The 23,349-nt window shown below is 47.1% G+C and overlaps 9 protein-coding genes across 9 annotated transcripts; 4 read left to right on the top strand and 5 right to left on the bottom strand.

Moving 5' to 3' along the window:
* Nucleotides 1–318: 318 nt before the first annotated feature.
* On the top strand, nucleotides 319–1,756 carry PEX2_022030 (Saccharopine dehydrogenase / Homospermidine synthase; the record flags this gene model as incomplete). The annotated part of the gene is made up of 5 exons (XM_016739478.1): nucleotides 319–493; nucleotides 548–695; nucleotides 747–819; nucleotides 875–993; nucleotides 1,048–1,756. The coding sequence occupies 5 exons, from the start codon at nucleotides 319–321 to the stop codon at nucleotides 1,754–1,756; spliced, it is 1,224 nt and encodes a 407-aa protein (XP_016599388.1).
* A 530-nt stretch (nucleotides 1,757–2,286) lies between these two features.
* PEX2_022020 (NAD-dependent epimerase/dehydratase) lies at nucleotides 2,287–3,595 on the top strand (the record flags this gene model as incomplete). The annotated part of the gene is made up of 5 exons (XM_016739477.1): nucleotides 2,287–2,328; nucleotides 2,384–2,641; nucleotides 2,698–2,809; nucleotides 2,862–2,921; nucleotides 2,985–3,595. 5 exons carry the CDS (start codon nucleotides 2,287–2,289, stop codon nucleotides 3,593–3,595), a joined length of 1,083 nt encoding a protein of 360 aa, XP_016599387.1.
* A 346-nt stretch (nucleotides 3,596–3,941) lies between these two features.
* On the bottom strand, nucleotides 3,942–4,456 carry PEX2_022010 (VOC family protein; the record flags this gene model as incomplete). Its single annotated transcript, XM_016739476.1, has 3 exons — nucleotides 3,942–4,068; nucleotides 4,147–4,183; nucleotides 4,237–4,456. 3 exons carry the CDS (start codon nucleotides 4,454–4,456, stop codon nucleotides 3,942–3,944), a joined length of 384 nt encoding a protein of 127 aa, XP_016599386.1.
* A 1,221-nt stretch (nucleotides 4,457–5,677) lies between these two features.
* On the top strand, nucleotides 5,678–7,830 carry PEX2_022000 (DSD1 family PLP-dependent enzyme; the record flags this gene model as incomplete). The annotated part of the gene is made up of 3 exons (XM_016739475.1): nucleotides 5,678–6,110; nucleotides 6,164–6,172; nucleotides 6,683–7,830. The coding sequence occupies 3 exons, from the start codon at nucleotides 5,678–5,680 to the stop codon at nucleotides 7,828–7,830; spliced, it is 1,590 nt and encodes a 529-aa protein (XP_016599385.1).
* Nucleotides 7,831–8,118: 288 nt separating this feature from the next.
* PEX2_021990 (glycoside hydrolase family 16 protein) lies at nucleotides 8,119–9,297 on the bottom strand (the record flags this gene model as incomplete). Its single annotated transcript, XM_016739474.1, has 3 exons — nucleotides 8,119–8,457; nucleotides 8,518–8,977; nucleotides 9,035–9,297. 3 exons carry the CDS (start codon nucleotides 9,295–9,297, stop codon nucleotides 8,119–8,121), a joined length of 1,062 nt encoding a protein of 353 aa, XP_016599384.1.
* Nucleotides 9,298–10,485: 1,188 nt separating this feature from the next.
* On the bottom strand, nucleotides 10,486–11,618 carry PEX2_021980 (sodium:calcium antiporter; the record flags this gene model as incomplete). Its single annotated transcript, XM_016739473.1, has 2 exons — nucleotides 10,486–11,394; nucleotides 11,451–11,618. The coding sequence occupies 2 exons, from the start codon at nucleotides 11,616–11,618 to the stop codon at nucleotides 10,486–10,488; spliced, it is 1,077 nt and encodes a 358-aa protein (XP_016599383.1).
* Nucleotides 11,619–13,014: 1,396 nt separating this feature from the next.
* PEX2_021970 (uncharacterized protein) lies at nucleotides 13,015–13,320 on the top strand (the record flags this gene model as incomplete). The annotated part of the gene is made up of 1 exon (XM_016739472.1): nucleotides 13,015–13,320. The coding sequence occupies one exon, from the start codon at nucleotides 13,015–13,017 to the stop codon at nucleotides 13,318–13,320; it is 306 nt and encodes a 101-aa protein (XP_016599382.1).
* Nucleotides 13,321–14,412: 1,092 nt separating this feature from the next.
* PEX2_021960 (cytochrome P450) lies at nucleotides 14,413–16,021 on the bottom strand (the record flags this gene model as incomplete). The annotated part of the gene is made up of 2 exons (XM_016739471.1): nucleotides 14,413–15,654; nucleotides 15,743–16,021. The coding sequence occupies 2 exons, from the start codon at nucleotides 16,019–16,021 to the stop codon at nucleotides 14,413–14,415; spliced, it is 1,521 nt and encodes a 506-aa protein (XP_016599381.1).
* Nucleotides 16,022–16,882: 861 nt separating this feature from the next.
* PEX2_021950 (uncharacterized protein) lies at nucleotides 16,883–21,824 on the bottom strand (the record flags this gene model as incomplete). Its single annotated transcript, XM_016739470.1, has 8 exons — nucleotides 16,883–17,621; nucleotides 17,685–18,081; nucleotides 18,185–18,234; nucleotides 18,300–18,463; nucleotides 18,566–18,876; nucleotides 18,993–20,728; nucleotides 20,796–21,577; nucleotides 21,630–21,824. The coding sequence occupies 8 exons, from the start codon at nucleotides 21,822–21,824 to the stop codon at nucleotides 16,883–16,885; spliced, it is 4,374 nt and encodes a 1,457-aa protein (XP_016599380.1).
* Between the last annotated feature and the right edge of the window lie 1,525 nt (nucleotides 21,825–23,349).

Genomic DNA, 23,349 nt, shown 5'->3' with positions numbered 1-23,349 from the left:
GGCGATTCGGTTCTTCAACTACACAAGGATTCACGTCAAATATGTATATTTTGTCTAAAAATATAAAATAAAACAAACCAAGGCCACTTCAACAGATTCACCGTCTACTAAATTCCATCCAATGGAAGAATCTTTACCCAATGTCTAAAAAGTAAAGTACAGTACAAGGAACTCCGTGGTGACGTTAGCGCTTGAAGCCCAACTCGGAATTCCGGTTGTAAAGATGTTCGAACCAGAGCAAGAATCTACTATTGAGCAACACAAATGTATATATATTCCTATGTAGAACATGCCCCAGTCATTCACGCATCCAAAATCATGTACGACATCATCCTTTTCGGAGCAACTGGGTTTACTGGAAAATTGTGTGCACACTTCATCGCGCAGAATCACCCTTCGACCACCCAATGGTGCATTGCAGGGAGGTCACTATCTCGCCTAGAGGCTGTGGTAAAGGAGTTAAAAGAACTCTTCCCGGATCGAGTTCCACCTGGTATGACTCTAGCGTTGATTGCGATTATCCAGATCTGATCTGACATCCACAAAGATATCGAGATCATAGAGCTCAATGCTTCAAGCCTCGAGCCTCTGATACAGAGAACTATGGTGGTGATCAATGGTATCGGGCCATTCCATCGTTTCTCCACTCCCATTGTGGCAGCATGTGCCACGCTCGGCACGCACTACATTGACTTGTAAGCCATCTTCTGCCCCCTTTGGCAATGACTAAAGCTCATTATATAAAGTACCACGGAGATTCCGTGGATCCGAGAAGTGATTGAAAGCTATGGCGAAGTTGCTCGGCAGAGCGGGGCACTGGTCAGTACAAATGACATTCACGGATCAAGGACAGCTTGGAGCTGACATTAGGCAGCTGATACCCGGCTTGTCAACATCAACCCCATCGGATATCATCGCATGGCTGATTGCAAACAAAATTCAAGAGACCTACTCTACCGGCACAGGTGAGATCATTAGTTCTGGAAAGCTTGAGTATGGTCATCCCGCAGTCGCTTTTTAAACCATTGGCTGATTCATCCGCTTTAGTATCAAGGCAATGAGCGCTGGGTCTCTAAACACTGTCCTTGACACGTTCGAAACGTATGGTTCTGGTTGGTACCTATCTGGTGACTCGTCGATATTGTCTCCACCGCCTCAAAGAATGACCTATAAGGCACCTTGGATCGCGCGCGTCTTTGGGTATCGATACGCACAAGAGCTGGGCGCTTTGGCAACCTCCTTCACAGGCCCTGGAAATCAGGCCGTTGTTTACCGCAGCGCCTCTCAGAAACCAGATCTCTATGGACCTGACTTTCACTTTGAAGAGTATCTCCCCGCGACTGGTGTATTATCCGCTGTTTTTGTGCATCTCCTCACCAAATTTCTTCTTGTCCTTTTGTCCATTCCATTCATCCGTGGGCTCACGCGAAAGCTAGCCTTACGCATGGATTCAGCTCCCGACCTAAACCAGCTGCGGCATGTGGAGCGGGCAGAGTTTCGTGCGGTTGGCAGCGATAGTAAAGGGGCTGAACCTAGAGTTTGGGCATCCTTTGCGCGAGAAGGGGCGTTATATGAGCTCACTGCACTTGTTACCTGTGTCGGAGCAAGGGTGCTCCTTGATCGCAAGATAAGTGCCGACATGGCGGGAAAGGACGCTCGTGGACACGGTGGAGTGGTCACACCATCGTTTTTGGGGATGGAATATGTCGATCGGTTGAAAGATGCTGGGATCAAGATTGAAGTTGGATTGTTGTGAAGGAAGACTCGAGGTTACTGGGCACTTATCAGCGGTTTGACTCACCCATGTATATTTCCATCTTGAGGATTAGGTTTTGATTTCCGTTTTTAGTCCACGGTGTATTTAGATGGTTTCCATAGAATTTTCAGGGTTGCACCTTCTCTTTGTGTGATAAGTCACAAGGTTAATAATACTGGCAGTCTTGTATGGCACTTAGGCACTCTCGAAATAACGATTCCATACAAATTAGTCAATACCAAAGTTTTGTCCTTCACAATTGACCTTTTCTTATATCCTCTGCCTATCTTTTTTTGTGATTTTTTTGTTAGATCTTTCAATTTTCTATTTTATCTGAGTGTAAAATCATCGCCCTTATCACGCCGGAGTTACCCTAGAAACCCCGTCAACCCGGAACTCCGAGTTCTAGTAAGCGCATAGTGGGGGCTTGGTCACTACCACATCATCTCTTTCAAGACTACTTATATACGACGAGTACTCCAGTATTATCGTGTTCAACTTATAGATCTACGGAATTAAAATCTTCCACCATGTCACGCAAAGCCCATGATATTAGCTCTGAGCGTCTGTTGGTAAGCAACACTTTGCCCATTCTCCCCAAACAGACTTCTCATAGACCAAAAATAGATCACGGGTGCCACTGGCTACATTGGATTCAAAACTCTCACAATTGCCCTCGAAAGGGGATATCATGTTCGCGCTGTCGTCCGAAGCGAACGAAATATCAATGAATTGAAAGAAAAAAGTACGATCATCGCAGAGAGTATTGATCAGGAGCAACTCGAGTTTGTTGTCATTCCAAACTTTCTTAAATCAGATGCAATTTTCAAGTCCCTTGAGGGGATAACTGTCATCATTCACCTTGCATCACCTTTAGCAATTGAGGTAATTTATGCGCAACGAACTGGGTATTTCTCGCGGCTTACATTTTTTTTTGGCAGGCCGATGATTATGAGGTTGGAATCGTCAAGCCAACCATATCAATGGTGACTTCAGTTTTAGAAGCAGCCACTCGCGTGTCAACAATCCGCCGTGTGATATTAACATCGTCGTGTATGCAATTCCTCGCTCTAATTTTGACCTAGGAAGCTAACTCCTTCCACAGGCGTGACCCTAATTCCATTTGAATGGAATATCAACCCCGACAGCCAGCGACTATACACAGGTTAGTCTTCTAACCCGTCTATTTACGGTTGAATGCCAACTCATCATTTATTTCGACTTTCAGTGGATGATGTGAATACCAGTGTTACCGGACCTTTCTCAACTGCAATGGAAGCTTACTGGGCATCTAAAGCTCTTGCAAGAGTTGCGACCAAAGCATTTGTTAATCATGCGCGCCCAAAATTCGATTTTGTCAATCTCCTACCCTCGGTGGTGATTGGACCAGACGACCGCCTAGACGCAGATCCAACCGCAACGGTCGACAGCCTCCTCCAGGGCACGCGGGCAGCGGTTCTTGCACCCGCGTTGACTCCCTCGCTCAACTCTTCGTTTCCCTACGTTGGAACGCCAGTTCATGTTGCCGATGTCGCGCGCGCGCATGTCGATGCCGTAGATGGTGGTTTGGTTCCTGGAAATTCTGAATATATTCTCTCTTCAGATACTCCAAGTGGAGTAGTCTGGGATAGGGATGTTCAAGCTGCCTGTAGGAAGTTCTTCCCAGAGGAGGTAGCGAGTAAAAGGTTGCCGCTTGAAGGGTCTTTAACCGCAATAAAATGGAGGCTAAGTGCCCGGCAGACGGAGGAAACATTTGGTTGGCAGTTTATCAGCTTTGAGGAGACTATAAAACAGCTCGTCTCGCAGTACTTGCGACTCGAAGAAAGGCCGCTCAAGTGATTTTAACGTGGTCTCGTGGGGGTTTTCTGATTGCAGATAGAACAAGGGGTGCCGCTAATATAAAATGAACCCTCTGAAGCTCTATTTCAGTTGGAAATATTTCAATTTATTCAGTAAAATTCAAATCGTGGACTCCATGCCATGTGATTCATGCACGATAAATATAAAGATGTAAATCATTTACCTTGCGTGTTTAAAATTCTAGAACAATCCTCAACTATTGCAATTGTCGGTCGAATAGGAAACTCCAACATCGTGAACTATGTTTTTGAGGCGGCATGGTAATACAAATAAGAAAAGATATATCTTCTGCTTTTTGCGCCAAGTTTAATTAATGTACAAGTATTTATTTTGGAAGATACACAGCCTCCACGTTATTTCCGTCCAAATCAATCACAAAAGCGGAATAGTATGGCTGCCGACTCATTTCTTTCCTGATCCCTGGGCCTCCATTGTCTCGACCGCCATGTTGTCTGAAATAGGGTTAGTATCTAGTCATATGAATACAATGGATGTAGTGTGTTATATCTCAATGCTGGGGTCCGACTTACAGCGCCAGCTTGTAGAATTGATCTACAGCTTCGCGGCCTGGTTTGCCTGTGTTAGAAATTCTTCAGAAATTCAATGATGGACATGCTCACTTGGGGCATCAAACGCGATGTGAGTTGGGAGAGGTTCTTTGTCTTCAGGCAGCCTTTTGAGCCAGAAGTAAGGATAGTCACTGCCATAGCCGATCAGAGCATCGTTTTTTACACGAATCATCTCGGTGTATCCAATCGGCTGCAGGATAGCGCGATAAAATGACCGCAGTGTTGTGTACTTGGCAGCGGAGGCCCAAAAGAAAATATGATTAACTGTCATTTTCTTGAAACTTGAACGATAATATCCTGATAATTCACCTGTGGTTTACTTCCGTGGGTGCACGGGGTTATATACTTCCAAGGTTCCAAACCTTGGTCAACCCGCATCCCAATCGATAAGCAACCCGGAGTTCCGAGTTAAATCGAACTTCATTTCAATCAACGCCCACCTCCTTTACTCCAAGAGCAACCAAGCCCCGCAATCAAAATGCAATCCACTGAGAAAAACTCCGACTGTCCGTTTTGTGCCACCCAGTTCAGTCATCGTACGCTTGGAGCCTTCCTCATTTGAGCCTAGAGCTAACACCACTACAGGATCGTCGCTTATCCGCCACCTAAAGAACAACTGTAATAAATCTCAATCACAAACCCGAAGACGCAAGTCATGCCATCAGTGTGTCGCAGATAAATCCAGGTGCAACTTGAAACGTCCTAGTTGCTCTCGGTGTTCTGTGCGAAGCATACCTTGTCAATATACCAGCGCAGATACAACTGACACCCCGGAGATCGATAATAACAACGTCAGAATCAATAATGATACCCTCAGCGTTTCTTTGCCAGAAGCATCACTCATGACCCAGCCATATGAGTTCCAATCAATCTTCGACCCTAATTTATTCGATTCTTTTTTCTCGGGTTCAGATCCTTGGGATCCGACACAGCTCACAAGTCTTGCTTTACGTTCTCCACAGGCAGGCAGCGCGGAGCTCTTCTCTTTAAATAACAGCAGTGGATGTGACACGCCAGAGCTAATCCGAGCTACCCCACCCCCAAATCCTCTGTCGGGTTCGCCGGCGGACACAAATTCAATAGCCCTAGCGAATCATAGCATGGAGCTTATCTTCCGAGTTCTTCGGACTTGGCCAGAAATGCTCGCCGAAGAGTTTCAACTTCCTCCTTTATTCCACTCAACCCAGATTGCACCAAATAAAACACTCCCATCACCACTAGCGAACTGTATAACCTTGACCAAAATGTGGCATGGGCAATGTGAAGGCGCAGAAGAGATGGTGCGGAAAACAATTTTAAAAGAACTTGACAGCATAATAGATCAGGTCAGTCTCTTCCATTTGTCTTTTCTTCGTCGTTCTGACTAACTCGACATTGGGCTGTCCACGAGTAGTCCGAGCAGCTCGACGAAATAACCCTGCTAGCCGCCTTACAAGCAGTGGTCATATATACGATCATTCTGATATCCCCATCAGCAAGCTCACCGCGCCCCATGATCGACCACAGCGTCATCTTTCGCAAAGTGGAACTCCTGGTTTATCATGTAGTCCACGGGGGCCTATTCCTTCAGGAAGAAAGAAAACAAATGAGACCATCCTGGGATGCCTGGGTACAAGTAACATCGAAGCGACGTGCAATCCTTGCCTTATATCTCCTCCACTGGGCATACTCGGTGTTGCATAAGGTGCCATGTTTCGACTGCAGGGACCTCGGGTTCATGCCTGCACCAGCAGCGAAGGTTCTTTGGCAGGCACAGACAGAACAAGAATGGAACACTCGTTATATCCATTGGCTGTCGCGGTGGAGTGGCAGGGGTTATCTTCAAGCTGAATTTGGTAAGATCAAACCAGGTGTCATCATGGATACACGGGCGGAAAGATGGTTGGGAGAGGCTGATGAGTTCGGGTTCATGATGATATCGATTGGTAAGTGGTGACTCGAGTGGTGGGGAAGAATGAATTTATGCTGACCTTCGCAGTTAACGCTAGTGAGTTCGATCCGCCGTCGCTCAAGCAATTATCTCATTGAGCCACGAGAAAGAAAACATATCAAAGGAGTTGAGAGGGCAACCGCCATTTAATAGGGAAGGGTCGACCCGCGTATCGCAGTCACATAAACAGATGTCTGAAAGGATATTAAATTGTTTCTCGATAGATTTAATGAATAACCCCATGTTCAAGGATGTTTATATAAAAATTTTAAGTGCTATAAATTACTTCCAAGGAAATGTAAGATACACCCACCAGCTTGTGGCGTCAGACTGAACAAGGCTCAATTGTTGTCGAAATGCAACATCGTACCCCGCACCAATGAGGGTCAAACGATATACCCCCCACTCCATTGATAGGCAATCTTTAGTGCGGGGGTGCAGTATGGAACAGCACAGGGACACATCTTTACCCCTTGCATCCTCTCGTCAACTTATAAATTGCAACAACCCCCTTGTGTCCTACGCAACTTCTCATTCAAACCCAGACACTGACCATCACCAACACAGAACTGGCATTGAACCTCATTCAGACTCACGACTTCGAATTCAACATGTATTCCCCAAAAGTTGGCGATAGGGTCGATACCCTCGATACACCATCCATGATCGCAGACCTCGATCTCGTCGAGGCCAACATCAAGAAGCTAATGGACAAGCTGTTACCAACTGGCCTCGACATCCGTCCCCATCTGAAAACAACAAAAAGTGCGATCCTAGCCAACAAAATGGTCAAAGCGGGCGCGAAGGGAGGCTGTGTAGCAAAAGTGAGCGAGGCCGAAGTTATTGCCGCGGCCGGATTCGACGACCTGTTTATCACCTGTGAGATCATCGGCCCCGCAAAGGTACAACGGCTGGTGGAACTGTACCGCAAACACCGCAAGATCAGGATAGTTGTTGACAGCGAAGCTGGCGCCACGGCTATTGACGAGGCTTTGGCAAAAGCCGGTATCGACGAACCTATCTCGGTTCTGATTGACCTCGATGTTGGGCTCCATCGCACCGGTGTCCTACCAGGTGACCCAGCCATGACCCTAGCACAACATGTGCAGGGTTTGAAGCATTTGAAACTGATTGGGCTCCACGGCTATGAGGGTCATTTACAGCATTTGCATGATAAGGAAGATCGGAAGAGTCAATGTCTTCAGTCCATGGAGACCCTCACGAACACTGCAGATGTGCTGCGGAAGGCAGGCTTCAACATTGAGGTCGTCACTACTGGGGGAACTGGAACTGCTGAGTTCTGCGCCACTGTACCAGGTGTCACAGAGCTCCAGCCTGGATCGTTCATTTTCATGGATACGGATTACCGAAATGCCGTGGGCACATTCTATTCCAACAGTCTCACGATTCTGTCAACTGTTCTGAGCAAACAAGGTCCTCGGTCGGTCACGATTGACAGCGGATTGAAATCTTTGACGACAGATAGTGGCTTGGCAGAGTGTAAGGATCCGAGATACACCTACGGTGTTCTTGGTGACGAGCATGGCTCACTCAGTTGGGAGGAGGGTACCCCAGCGCTTTCGGTTGGGGACCGTGTTGAGATGGTGCCGAGTCACATTGACCCTACGGTAAATTTACACGATTTCTATTACGCCCATCGAGGGGGAGTCATTGAAGAAATCTGGCCAGTCGATTCGAGAGGCAAAGTTCAATAATTGCCGGGTCAACTTGTCGATCTCTGGGGTGTGCTAAGAACGGAAATAATAGAATGCTGGGCTTGTGGCCAGATATTTTATTACGAAGAATCAAAATAGATAAAATGAGAGTTTCTGTTCATCATCTATGTAACGACATAGAAGTCTCCACGATTGCACAGTCTGTTCTAATATCTCCCTTCCTTCAAATAAAATTCACGAATCAAACGCCTTGGCAATGATGGAATCACCGCATTCATAAATTCAGGAACACATTAAAAGATGAATTTCACTTGACGATTCAACAAATCACGAGGTCTGGTAAACCTTGAAGCCACCAAACTCCCAGTACGCTGTACTGAAACTAGTCGCGTTATCCCGCACAAATGTCGTGCAGTTACTAGGGCAGTTACTTTGTGTCGTGTAGTACTTGCTCGCTCCCGCCCAGTCACCACACAGAGAGATATTGATGATGATACTCTGGTTCTTGAAATGAGAACCGATGTCGCAATCCGTGCTGGGGAAGTCTGCGAGTGCCGTGCCCCAGGTGGATGGATCGGGACTTCCCGAGGTGATATCGGATGGGATCTTAGAGCGGACCCATTGCCATACGCGAATACCGGCGTCACGGAGTTCCATTGCGTAAACCTGAAGGAAGTGAGTATTAGTAATTTGGATTTGACGGAAGAACCATGAATAGTCACTTACTCCGCCACCATTGCTATTGAACTCAGGACCATAAGTACTCTCAGCGCCTTTCACGCCACAGCCCGTGTAATCATTCGCCTCGTAATAACAGTCCGTGTTAGCAACACTGCCACTTTCTTTCCGTTTAACGCCCATGGAGCAGCCTTTCGATGTGTGGAGCGTCGATTGGCTTCCAAAGGTTCCAGCATTGGTAGCTTCCACGACATCAATTTCTCCATGCTCGGGCCAGTTGCTGGGGTCTGTCAGCCACAGGGCCGGCCATGTACCACACCCGTACGGGGTGTGGATAATGTCGAAGATGAAAAGTCCATCAGCATAGGTATTGTTGGACGTGACTCGCACAGATTGGCGCCCGTTAGCGGCCTCCGTTCCGCTGTATGTCGTGTCCACCTTGAGAACCGCGGAGGTATCCGTGGCGGATGTTAGATTAAGCCATGTGGCTGCAGCTCGATCTATATACCTGGATTACACGTTAGTTGGGTTTCTTGGCCTGATATTTGACATGCAGGAGTCATACTGAACAAATCCATTGGTAGGGTCGGCAGCAGTAAAATATTCAAAGTTATCGAAAAAGGTCGATCCCGAAAAGTTGTCTTTCAAACTGTAGTTCAGTTTCGAGTAATTGGGGTACCGATTGGCTCGCACTCCTAGAACAGCACCAACGACAACTGCCACAATCACTACGACAATGCCAGCCGCTAGAAAAATCTTCTTCATCACAGACCATCCCCGCGGGTCCCATCTGGAGTATTGATCTGTAGGGTAATAATCCTCGTGCATCTTGAATGGCGGATGCCTAATTGATAGCGTCGTATGCGCCAAGCAATGCGAAATAACAATCACGCTAGGTTAAACAAGTGAAGAACTAGTGAAGAACGGCAAAGGTGAAAATGAAGACGGATTCAAAGCAATGCACAATGAGAAGTGAAGAAGTGATAAAAAGCAAAAAAGAAAAAGCAATTCTCCAAGAAAATTCGCCTTGTAAGCAGGCCACGCGTTAGATAAGCGGGGCGATTAGGCCAGGCTGAGCAGAAGCCGGTAGGCATGTGGATATCTCGGAGAGTCTCCACTTTGATAAATAAATAAGAGGCACGTGATTACATATACATAACAGAATCTGCCCAGGTATGCTCCCGAGAGGTTTGCAGGGTTTACTTACGCTCAATGCCTAGGCTTCTCCAGAACCTAATTGGACCCGGACCTAACCCAACCCAAACCTTGGACCTAAAGTCACACCGCATAAGTTTCCGTGATCCCGCTCCCACGTCAAAATGTAGGTATATATCTCACCTATACATTTCAACTAATTATTGCATACTATAATATTCATTTAATATAGTAAAAATAGTACATTTAAGTACGTATTTTCTTAGAGAATATAGTAATAATATTTATATATTTTTAGTATCTTATATACCAGCCCTCAGCAGCAATAACTACCTTACACCGACGATTCATACTTCGAATCAACCTATCAAAGTAATCCTAGCCTAGCTCCTCCTATACTTTATAAATTAACTCCTAGAAATACGTAACTAACTACTCTTTGGTTCTAATAAATTTATTAAGATCGGGATCAAGGCGATCGATTATCTCTTTTAGCTTTCCCTAGTTTTTGAATTCAGTTTGACCTCACACTCTTTAGACTTAATTCCCGGAAAATAAATTCAAGATACGCTAATCCTTTTTAGTGCCACCGCTCTATTATTTGGGCAGAATTGTTGTAGTAATGACCACACCACGATCTAGGACGTATTGTAATAAGACTGTAATGATATATCGAATCCCCTAGAACCGCTTGGTAGATCTGTCAAGATCGTCTACCCACTAAGTCTCGCATTAGGCCAGTGACAATAATTATACATGTCGCTCTCATATTGATATTTATATCTGAAGAAAGCTATGCAGGTCTCACATTCATAATCGGTTGAAAAGAATGCTGAAGAATACGAAAACAGATTATGCTGATCATCGCCTGTAAGCGGTAAACTCCAGGCACAGGAACACGAGGTAGGCAAGCAAGAGCACTACACCTGCACTCCTTCCTAGTCCCAAAAAGATGACTACACAAAATACCAGAGAGGACACCCACACTGCGACCAGCTCAAAAAGCACAAAATTATCCGCCTCTTGTACTTGACCCCCCGCCACTACGACGACACCAAGACAGAGCGTCAGCAGGAAAATGTTGCTTCCGGCCGTCGTCGCAGCCATAATGCCGCCGTGGCCGCGGGAACCACTGAGGATTGCAACCAGTTTCTCTGGAAGAGTAGTGGCAAAGGAGACAACGGTCAGACCGAAGACGGTTCCCGAGAGATGGAGGGAGTCGGCAATAGTGACAGCGCTGTGGGAGAGGAGGTATCCTGACATCGAAAGCGATATGAATCCGAGAATTAGCTGGAATATGTGGTAAGGAAGGCTTCTACTTCGTCTGCTCCCTTTGTCTATTGACGACGGCGCATGCTCATTCTCGATGAGAGGAGAGGTCTCGGAGTGAGGGGCATGATGGACGAATTCGCCGTCATCGCTATCACTTGATTCCCCGCCGCTATCACTATCCGATAGCTCTGGGGGCGAGGCTACACCCTTGTAGATAGCATAAACTATAGAGACGATGTAGAGACCAAATATGGCAATCAAGACCCCACCGACGATCTGGTTCAATTGGTTGAAGAATGCCAGCACCACGAAGAGCGTCGTAACCACGAACAGCAGGGCCGAATATATCTTCGCGCTGCGGTCAAACTCCAGACCCTGGGGGGAAAAAAGGAGCCCCAAAGAAAAGGCGCCGAGAATGTTGGAGATAGTCGAGCCCATAACGTTCCCAAGGGCCAGGGGGCTGCGATGCTGCAGAATAGCGGAAACTACCACAGCGAGCTAATAAGGGGATTAGCCAGGATAGACATTGAATCAGATTGCACTGAATTGCAGACCTCTTCCCATTCAGCACCAGCTGTCAAGAGGGCAATGACAGTTTGCGAGATGCCCAGGCGCCGCCCGACGATGACAGTGTGGTCGATGAACTTGTCTGCGCCATAGTCAAGGACAAACACGCCTGCAAGCAAAGTGACAATATTGAAACACAAAGCATCCCAATCCATTGTTGTCTCCGAGCCTATTTCATGAATGTCGGGGGCAATGGGAAAATAGAAAAGGCTGATATAAGATGAAAAGGTCACCTGAATAGGTCTTGAAAATCAAGCTTTGGGTTCTCATCGACCGCCTTCCATAATAACTGGTTAATTCTCAGGAACGTCCACGGGTGCCAGTCATGGTTAGTCATCCACCACGTGGGACCAGAAACTTTCTATTTCCAGCGAGGACCCCCTTAGGTTTATATCTAACTTTCAATAGCATATATAGAAGTCAATTGTGCTGCACCTGAGTATAACAAGCAGCGAGCCCAATCCCAACGGGACGCACTTGTGGCGCTCTACGAAGTGATTAGGAAGCTTATCCTGGAGCGAACGGATATCGAAAATGAAATAATTCGCCAGCATTCCGTCTTTGCCGAGCAAATTACGTGCTTCTTTACAGCACAGAGATACCTCCAGAGCATATTGGACAAGATTGCAGCTGGGTTTGGAATCGCATCGAAGAAATAATCTACCGACACATTCAATTCATCGCTTGTCGGTCACTCGCACGCCGATGGGATAGGGAATCCGACCCTCAAAACGGATGTCGGGGTTAAGAATTTGTCTATTATATTTAGGTAAGATCCTCCTTTGTCAATATGCACCGTATCATCACACACCAGTGTCTCACCTAGGGAGTGGACAGCAACTACAAAATGGAACCTAAGCTGGACAGCAAGATAGTCCTGTCATGTCAACCACGGGATATTTCCAAGGCTGAAGAAGTCATGGCGCTCCTTGATGGAACGACCCTAGGTCGACCTCTAGCCAGATTTATTCCGGGAACTCGCAAATCTAGTCACCACTTATATATCCTCCTTAGTGATCAAATGGGGAAGGGGTCACGGTTTGGCTTTTATTTCCGGGCTTGGAATACTAGTAGTCTTTAGCAAAGGATCATGAAGAACAATAACTAGGCTTTGCTTTGATTCCACCCCTTTACTGACAAGAAGCTGATTAGAAAATGCAACTTCTTAGTCCAGCATTTATATGGTCGTGGTCTAACCCAAGACTCTTCTTTGTACGCTCATGACTTATCATCTGGTGGTGACCTTGCTCAACAAAGTCCGCGTCCGAGTTACTACTCTACGCACTAACAACCAACCTTCGCATGTCCCGTCTTCTTTCTCCTCACCTTGCTCTCTTCTCCATACTCCTCAGTTCAACCTCACTTCACCCGTCTTCAACCTCAATTTTCTTTCTATTCCCACATTATTTCAACCACGTTTCGAATGCATCTCATCACCCTCACCACATCACATCTGCTGAGTCTTATTCACCCTCAACCCCATCCTTTCGGTATGATCTGCGAGAATTTAATGCAAATTTTCTCTGAGACATGGCTAACTGCTATACGAAGATGTCTCTCCCGGAGTTTTCCCACGACCTGGTCGAGGTCGAAAATGACCTAAAGGCCACAACCGGTAGACCTCGCCCTGTCCCGGATTCCACTAAGCGCGCACAACGGGACGCACTCGTGGCGCTCAACGATGTTATCAAGAAGCTCAATTTAGAGCGAACAGATATTGAAAATGAAATCATCCGCCAGCGTGCTGTCCTCGCCGATCAAATGGCACGTCTCTCTACTACGAATGAGAACATCCAGAGCCTACAGAAAGTGTGGGAAGACATGGCAGCTGGGTTCGGACTACCGTGCAAGAAGTGAACTGTCAGCTTATTGAGTCCATCCCTATCGAACACCGAAGGAATCACGGGGTGGCGCTGTTGTTCCAGGGGATATGAGCATTAGCAAGGAGTGTTTGAAGGTCGCGAATAAGAACACCCTTGGCTCTAATTTTACATGACTACTGCCAAGAAGCTATTTAGCTGATCCTCGCTTCTTCCCTACTTGTCTTCCTATCGCATTTCATTTTTCAAATCTTACCTTCAGCCTCGCTGTCTTTCAAATCCAACTTCCCTCCACCTGGCTCATCTCCCTCAAACATCACAACCAATCCTCTCGCAAACAACCTGTAAACCTGTAAGAATGTAACTTCAAATAAATTACGCAATATGGCTAGTGCTTAATGTTATACAGCAATGTCCATCACCAAGCTATCCCCCAACCTCATCGCCGATGAGCCTAACGCTATAGCAGTTCCTAACCCTAGCAGCGCAGCCCCACCCCCAACCCCGAATGGACCCTCAACAACACGTATCATTCAACCTTTGTGAGATTATCAACAAAATGATCCTAGATTACGACGTTGTCGAAAGTATCATAATTCGACACCGTGCAAGACTTGCCCGTCAAATTGCGTGCCTCTTGAAAGTGCAGCGACACATCCGAAGCATCCAGAACAAATGTGATACGATGGCAGCCGGGCTTAGACTCGAATCCAAGAAGTAGGCGACTGGTAGATTACGAAACTCTGCCCTTTTTTCAATTTTAGATTTTCGCAACTAGGTTCTCGTAGAAATTAGAACACTGTCAACACTCTATGGAGAACCTGGTCCCACCAGCAATTTAAAACCTTCTTTTCTTGGTTTGCTCTATAGCACGTATAGGGGAATCTTTCCTCTGAGTTTAAGCGCTTCGCATCAGGTTCAAACTACTATAGTGGTCAACTTCAACTAGATCTATGTGTACATCGAATCTAGTAATCCTAGGGGCGATGCGATGAAAAATGCGAAAGTCGGTTTCAGCTGATCATAAAGCACATGAAATAAGATGAATCAAGGATAACTTCGCCTTCATATAACGTATATGCCCCACGCCTAACTGTGTCAACAGCTCTGAATCAAAGCTTTTCACCCCTCATGCCTTTTGGCCGTTCCTTCGCACAACATCACAAATGAGCCCCTCCTGCTGCACAAACCACACATTTTTTGTTTTCCATTCTTTCTCCGGGCCGTGCATCTGGAATTCAAACTCCCGAAGCAGCTGCGGTACAACTTTATGCATCTCCATGAGGGAAATGTTCTTTCCGATACAACTCCGTGGCCCATGGCCAAAATTGAAGAAGGTTTGTTCCATCTCCTTCAGCTTTTCCGGCCGAGAATCTAGCCATCGCTCAGGGATGAACGATTCGGGATCAGGAAAGACACGACTATCCCGGTGTAGAACCCACGCGTTGATACCGACTGTTGTTCCACCAGGTATATGCTTTCCGGAGATAGTCACTCCTCCATGTGGGACTTCGCGCTCGAGGGCCTGTCCAACCGAGGGATGTAGGCGCATAGCCTCCTTAAAGACTGCACCCAAAAATGGAAGGTGTGTCAAAGATTCGCGATAGGACACTGGGTCACTGATTTTTCCGTCGCGAGATGCGTCGTCGATCTCACTATGAACTTTGGACATGACGTCTGGATTTTGCATAAGAAGATATACGACGGCACGCAGGGCAATGGCAGTGGTGTCAGAGCCCGCAAAGACATTCGTTGAAAGATGAACGACAACATCCCTCGTCGATAGTTTCTGGGGATTTTCTCGATGAACGGCCATCCATCGTGATAGCATGTCCGCTCCGTCTTGCTTATTTTCCTCTTTGAGCTCACCATCACGCTTCAAAGGGATTCGAGAGCTCATCGCCTTCAGTGTGAACTGAAGGACCTTATCCCAAGATTCCATGCTAGGAACAAATATCGGGAAAAGCGGGTTTCCAAGCAAAAGGGGATGCATTTCGGGAATTTGCCCACACAGACTGGCATATACCAGCATTCCCTGAATGGCCTCAATCATCCCATCGATGTCTCGCCCTTCTTCGAGGAAACCTAGTTTTTTCGCGAATACAAACTCTCCGACCACGTCAAAAGCGTAGTATTGCAACCACACTCCCAAATCAATAGGCTTCTTTTGATCGGCCTGGCTACCCAGTTTGGAAGCGAAAATCCGTGTGCACGAATCTACTGCAGGTTCGAGCTCAAGGAGTGAGGTCATACTGTAGGCGTTGGCAACTTGTCGCTTTTGCTCACGATGAAATTTCTCGTCACGACCAGAGAAAAGATTCACCTGAGCCTTTTTGTTCCAGGATATGGACTGGATCGGATAAAGCGCGGTCTATATCACAGCGCTTAGTCTTGTACAAAAGCTTTTCCCTTGGCCCAGGATGAATAGAAAAGAATTATAATGAAGAAAATCGACATACCTTGGTGAAACCTTTGTTCAAGCCATATATGATGGGTACCGCTGTCGGATCGCTGACCGACACGTGGTTTGGGCCGATGCGCACCAAGTAGCCATGCTTGCGATGCAGATCAATGGCAGTTGTATGATGGTCACCCTTCCATACACTGTGAAGCTTCCACAGCCGGGTCCACTTGGCGATTGTGGGGCCAGGAATATCTCGAAGACCTCTCTTAAAACGATTTGTAAGGAGGCGGAGAACAAACGCTATCAACACGAAGAAGACAACATAGGTCTTCATGGTGAATTTTGGAGTCAAGCTTTCCATGATGTATCATACAGCGATTCAAAGTTGTGAGTGCGGATTTGAAAACCAGGCTTCTCTGGAGATTAGATATTTGCATGAGGCAGTGGTCACAACCCCTCATATAAAGTTATCGGCCCGTTGATTCTTGTGACCTCCGGAGTCTCATTTTTATCCAATAGAGGTCCAAGCGACCTTGGGATGGCCAATCAAAGATCCAATGCGTCAGCAAAATGCGGGGACACCCGGGCACCCGTGGACGGGGAGGGGCCCCGGGGGCAGGTGCGGGTGTAAGCGGGGCCAAGTCCGTAGTGGGGCATTACATCATCACGCTGGCCTTGTGTGTGCCAAATACCCAAGGGAGAACATTCAGATATTATTATTCGCCTACAGCTGTCGCCCCAGGTGGCTTGTGACTAGAATCACGCATGTCATTGAGCTTCTAAAGTCTGATTCTACTGGCTTACAGCAGTTTCGCTATGCAATGTCTGGATTTACCAGCACGCGAAGAAGTGAATGCTACCCGGTCGAATCATGGCGAAGTCTAGAACCAATTTATGATCATATCGACCAAACAACAATCCGTGCAGCAGGATTATATCAGCAAGCGAGTTCACAATCTACTCAAGCGATTCAGATAATTTAACGACTGCTACGAGGTCGAAACCTGGCTGACAATGCGAATGTTGAGCAATCGGGCCCAGATACACGTTCTGCACGAAGGAAGACTATGATTTTTGACTAGACTTCGATATTTTTCTCTAAAAGCTGTTTGACAATCACCGGCCTCGACGGACTTCCCTCAAAGCCTGTAACCTTTAAGCTCCGTAAAATAAAAGCCCCCAAGCCCACATTTCCTTACTTAGCCCCAGCCCTGACCAAATCCCCGAACCTCGTCTCCGCCTGTCCAGCCAGCACCGAAGGATTTCCAACCTCCACAATCTCTCCCGTATCCATCACAACAACCCTATCAAAGTCCATAATCATATCCAGCCGATGGCTGACCGCTATGACTGTGTAGTCCTTGAACTCCACCCTGATAATATCCTTCATAACACGTTCCGTCTCGTGGTCAACACTCGAGCTCACCTCATCCAGCAACAAGATACCACAGTTTGAGCCATTCCGTGCCCGGATGAAACGTCTCAGTAGCGCACGTCCAAGTGACATGAGTTGCCGTTGACCCGCGCTGAGCGTGCCCGCGCTCATGGCTGCGTCCAGCCCACCCCGCTCTTGGACGAACTTCCACAGGTCCACAGCGACAAGCACAACTTCGCATTCCTCGGGTGTTGAAACGTCAGACGGATCCAGGTTTGCACGGAAGGTGGACCCATCCGGTAGGAATACGGCCTCCTGGGGTACTGCAATTATGCGCTCACGGAGTGCAGCGCGGTTTATGCGGTGGAGTGGCGTGTTATCAATGATTGCGTTCCCGGCTGTCTCAGGGAGTGGATCGAGGATCTTGAGTAGTAAGGCCATGAGACTAGACTTGCCGCTGCCGGTACGACCGCAGATGGCGACTCTCTCGCCTGTCTTGATAGTGAGGTTGATGTTGCGGAGGGCTATCTTGGACGTGTTGTCGGGTTGATCTTCTGCGCTACTCAATGCATTAGTACATTTTGTAATTCGCGCAGTATCTATGAAGATGTATCTCTCTTACCTGTAACTTGCAGATACGCCCTTTAATTCCACCACACCATTATGTGGCCACTGGATAGGAGGGACAATGTCCTCTTCCTCTCTATCCTCAGGCTTTACGTTTTCATTGAACAACTTGAGACGGGCGATCGCTCCAATCGAAGTTTCTAGCTTGGTGTAGAATACGACAATTCCCGAAATGCTCTCACCGAAACTCATGAGGGAGAACAAGGAGGCACCCGCAAAACCAGAGCTGGAGTGGAGCCGAACGGCGAGAGTCGTCATGACTACTGCAATAACCATGACTACAAGATCGAGGACGAGGGTCAGCCACTGTTGAATCATAAGAAGGAGATAAGCAGGTCGTTGGCTGGCATCAATTAGGCGAGTATTCTTGTCGACATCGTCGGGAATGAAACCTGTGTATCGGTAGTGTCAGCAATGCCATGTCATAATCCGGGGTTTCCAAAGCTTCTTATCAGATTTGCTTTCAGTTTGGTTTTCATTTTGCATATCACTCACCGAAAGCTCTCAGAGTTGTAATTCCCTTGACAGTGTCAAGGAAATGTGTGCTACATCAATGCAGATTAGTTACAAGAATAAAGCATTAAATGGCAGCAACCAGCCATTGACTTACTACAAAGGACTTTTAGCCTCAAGGTCTAACAACCTCAGCTGCCTGGATGTCCGAAGGTAGAACATTTGTAAGATCCACAATAGGGCGACGAGGAATGGGTAGCTTATGGCCAAGTAGACAGACGAGGTAAGCATAACAGCCGCTTGTCCGAGTGCTTGAAAGACCTGCAATCTGTGTCAGACATTTGGACGGACGTTGAGGACTCCGTGCATGCGAGTAGCAGCCACTGCAGAGTTTCAATTGGTATGTAATCGTAATAAACTTACGGAAAAGATCGTGTTCATTGTTGCATTTGGCAGCTCGGTGTCAATAAGATTCAGATCTTGCGAGAACAGATTTGTGACAACACCAGTATCCGTATTGGTGAAAAAGGATAACGGTGCTTGAATAAGTGTCCGCAAGGCATCCTGGTGAAGACTAGCACCTGCCCTTTCCACGGAAACGATTAAGATCAAGATGCCGAGGGCAAGCAGTGTGACCAAGCCGCAGATTTGAAACAAAGCATATATCCCTGCGTAGTAAGCGTAAGAGTGCGTTGGATGCTCCGAGGAGATGTCATCGGTCCAGTATGTAAGCCCTGCAAGATTTTGAATTAGCTACAACACTTTGATTTTCAAGATAAGCTGCATTTCTCTTGAATAAAAGGCCACAACCGTCGTGATTTTCTTCTATCTGAGGAGAGAGGCGACTCACAGACTGTTGGAAAGTTCGTGAAGAAACCAAAAAGAACACCGACGAGCAAACTGCCTCCTGCCAGAAACCATCCCATGCTCTTGAAATAATGCTTGTATACCGTCTTGTCGCCAATTTGCCGCGATGCATCCGCATCCGGTACAATGGACGATGTATTGGTCATTGTAGTTTGAAGCATTTCCGGCTTTGATTCCTCCCAGGTTTTCTTTGGGGTCGATTTCTCAGCTGAGACAGTGTCATCGGAAGAGCCCTTCAATCCCAGACGTTGAACATATCCTTGACTGTCCATCAGTTTTTGAAAGCTACCCTGCTCAACAATGGTGCCGTTGCCGAGTGCTATTACATGATCAGCGGCGGGGAGGTGCCTGATGCTGTGGGTGCACAACACAACCGTAGAGCCCCGTTGCTTGAGCAGTCCATCTGGCCCAAATACCTGCTGGAAGACTTTCTCCTCGGTGTCCGCATCTAGACCACTGAAGATATCGTCTAGCACTAGAAGATCAGAGTGCAAATACAGAGCTCGCGCAAGGGACACCCGTTGTTTCTGGCCCCCGGATAGGACAATTCCATCCGAGCCGATATTCGTTTGATCTCCCTGTGGTAGAGTGGCAAAATCAAAGTCCAGGGAGGTAGCCTTAATGACTTCGGCATACCTCTCATTATTGTGTGGAGAGAATCCAACGACATTATCTTTGATCGACCCATTCGAAAGGAATGCTGTCTGGTCGCAGAATCCAACGTGAGGATATCTAGTACCTAAAACCACGCTGCCTTCGCTGAAAGGAATTTCACCAAGCAGTGCCTTGCATAGCGTAGTCTTCCCAGAACCAACAGGTCCAACGACAATAGTGAGTGAGGACTTAGGTACTCGAGTACTTACATTCCTCAACACGAACTTGTCTGCTTCCCAACCGAAGTTCCCGCTCTTAATGACGATAGGATCCGCTGAGTCCGGTTCAGAATCAGATAACGTTCCGGTATCGGCTCGGGCCTTTTCAGCATTTCGCCTCACATCATCAAGAACTTGGCGAAAGTCATGGCGAGTCTCGCACTCCAAGAAGGCTTGGATTCGGCCCAAGCATGCCAGCCCGGAGACAAGTTGGGGAATTGATTGAAAGACCTGTGACAATGGGTTGGTCAAAAGTGTAAGGAAGGACAGACTAGTGAACATCGTCGAGGCATCGAAGGTTTTTTGGGTAAATGCGAATGTTAATGGCGGGCTGATCAATAGCGGAATGAAACCCAAAATTGCCGCAATGATGATTATCTTGCGAAACCGGGATCCAGCCGCTAGCTCTTGCACGCGGAGATTCTGCACGAAGTCGCCCATAGCAACCGAGAGGCCAGACAGCTTCAAGTTCTTCATACTAGCAATGACCGTGGCCGTTAGGCCCACCCGCTTCTGGACGCCTGCCATCCAGGACCTCTGTGAATCCCCCGTGAAGTGTATAAGGACCCCTAAGCCGATAAAACAGGCTATGACAACTGCCACCGGTGCGACGAACACCACACCAATTCGAGTGTACAACATCCACCCGGCGAGACCTGCTTGAACCATGCTCGCCCAAATCTCATGCAGATTTCTGAAACCCATGTCGATTCGCTCCATGTCCGTGCTCATCAAAGTCAGCGCAGCGCTGTCATCGCCAGTCCCAATACGAGCTTCCGTGGCTTTGATGAAAATTTCTGTGGCAAGTATAGACTTGGCCATAATACGCATCCGGTGGTGGAAGTACCTGTGTTTATGTATCAGTGGCGGGCTTTCCAATGTTACTAGTAGCTATGCCGTAGGTGTCACTATACCAGTAAAAGCCCATTGATATAGCAAGTCCCGAATAGATGAGTAGGCTAGCGCCGATAAAGCCGTATCCGACATTTTTGTCGAGTTCCGACTGGGATAGGTAATCCAACAGCTTTTCAAGGAAAAGCGGTTGGCAGAATGTGAAGCAAAGAAGTGCCAGGCGTCCAGGTATGGGAACAAGAAGAGGAACTTTCAGGGTGCGGATCAACACCTTCACCAGGCCAAATTTGTCACCCTTCAACTTAGAGTAATCGATGTTCTTCAAGAACTCATCGTGAAGCGCTCTGGCGTTAAAGGAGCTATCCAGTGGGTAAAGGTCCCCAACCGTCAAGATTTTGCTGTACCCATCCAAGAATATCTTGTTGAGCCAGAAGAACACTCCTAAGGAAAAGATGCCACTCGTCTCCTCTGGGCTATGCTCTTTCTCGTCCCATCCCACCCATCTGGACTTTTGCTGGGCTTCCAATAGCAATATGCCGGTCTTCAGAGCTATAGCAGTAACGAAGATGCTGCTATAGGTGAGTTCTGGTTTGTCATCTGATGACAGAAACAGCGTTCTTGCTTGGGCCACGTCCAGAAAAAGTGTCAAAAACAAGTAGCTGCTGAGCAGTGCAGACGGCTTTGGGCTTCTGCTGTGGTCAACAACACTCAGTGTGATCATGAGTAGGGCTGAGACAAGGTTGAGGACCGAGGAGGCTATGAACATGTTGGTAACATGGAAGGACCCAGTCGCAACTAAGATGAGAAGTGAAAGCTCAAGTCCGACATAGGTTGTGATAGCACCCTGCAGCACGTTGATCAGCACGTTGAGGGTCGACATGAGAGAAAGAGCATACCAGTTTGATCAATTGGAAAACCGGTGCATTCACCACGGCAGGCTTCCGTGCCTGATAAAGCGTCCGCCATAACGATGTTACGATGAACAAAGCGGACGGAATGATGGAGAAAAATAATTGCTCGAATTGGATGTTGAAGTCAAAAGTCTCTGGGTTCAGCCGAAGCAAGTTCTCTTGTCCGGTGGTGAAAGGCATTGTACACGCCGAAACGGGTAGAATGCTTTCAATGTAAGCTTACTTCTTTGTCGCAGAAAACCGGGTCTCTGTCGTGCGGCTTTGGGAGCCCAGTTGAGGTCCGGAGGATATGTCGCAGCCGAGCCAACCACACCATGAAAGATGAAAGGTGGGAGAGGGTTGAAGAATGTTTTTTGTAGGCAACTAGACTACGTAAATGTAGGTAACCATGAAAGTTGATCTAGTAAGTATCAGGTGACCCTTATCTCCAACATTGAGGCTGATCCATGGATGCTACCCTATTGATACGGCTAACCCGTATCGAATACGGTACGTACCGTAATCCCGGGATTAACCCCTGTCAGTCAAAAGCCCCGGAGCCAATAAATCCCCGTATTCCCACGTCAGTCATATGCGGTATCGCGCCATACGTGGACCTGCGAATCACTTCGAGAAAAACCGTTCCCTGTGGCTTGACAACCAATCGGAGCTCCGAAGATTTAAGCCCCGAAGGATTCGAGCTCCGAGACAAGGGCTCAATCTGCCAGTCAATCCAGGGTGTCAAGGCGTATAGCCTGATGTTAATTTTATTGACCAATTTGCGCATCCTGTCCCGTGAGCCCGCTGTGCTGGTTCCGTCGGTAAATCCAGCATATCGGCCACTTTGGCTTAGTAGAATTACACTTGCAACGAGGGATCGATTCTATTAGCGGATTTAAATTCATGGCCGCCAACCTTGGAACTTGCAATAATGACCATCAATATGCAGGTACCCGTGTACGGCAGGTTCAGAGTCCAGCGTGCCAACTATGTAATTCATTCCTCACCCTCTTTATCGCATTACTCTTATTTGATCTTTGTTGTACATGATTAGAATAGGGTGGACGAGTGTTAAAAAAGAGCCCTAAAATGAGGTTTAGAGGGTTCAAAGGACTATTAAAACAAGTGCTCAAACAAGTGCTTAAAAGAGGGGGGATTACAGCTGTACATGGTAAATCAAGTCCAATCTTCAAATATAGCCTTTATCTTTGATGTTACTTATTTTTTACTTCTTCCAGATACGACCTTGCTAAGGTTATAGGTGAAAGCTTACATAGTAGCTAGTACTCATCTGCCGAAAGCCCCCGGTTTGGCACGATGGACTGTAAAACCTGTCGTAACTCGTGGAATAGTTTTTGGCCTCTTATTTCAAAGGTCTATAATATCTGCTATCAAATCAACTAGATACCCCGCCGCATGCACAACCAACACCCTTCCAGAGGTTGAAGATGTCCAATTCTCATCAACTCTTTTCTAGATACATGTTGTCTTTCGAGCTGATCACAGACCAAAGTACCTCAATTGCAAACCAAGAGTAGCCAAAAGCGTTTTTAGCAGCCAAACTCATATAATAAGCTCGAGCCCCGGAGATTCCACAAGTAGGGCCATCTGTTTCTCTACTCGATGGTGGCGCAACCAAGTTCGTGTAGTGGGTCTATTCGTGCAACAAAATCGATCCTAACATTTCCATCTTCCATGACATATACGTATCGCAACTTTTACACAC

The sequence above is a fragment of the Penicillium expansum genome, assembly GCF_000769745.1.
Source record: "Penicillium expansum strain MD-8 chromosome Unknown contig58, whole genome shotgun sequence".
NCBI classification, from domain to species: Eukaryota; Fungi; Ascomycota; class Eurotiomycetes; order Eurotiales; family Aspergillaceae; genus Penicillium; species Penicillium expansum.
This window is presented reverse-complemented; position numbering and strand designations above follow the sequence as displayed.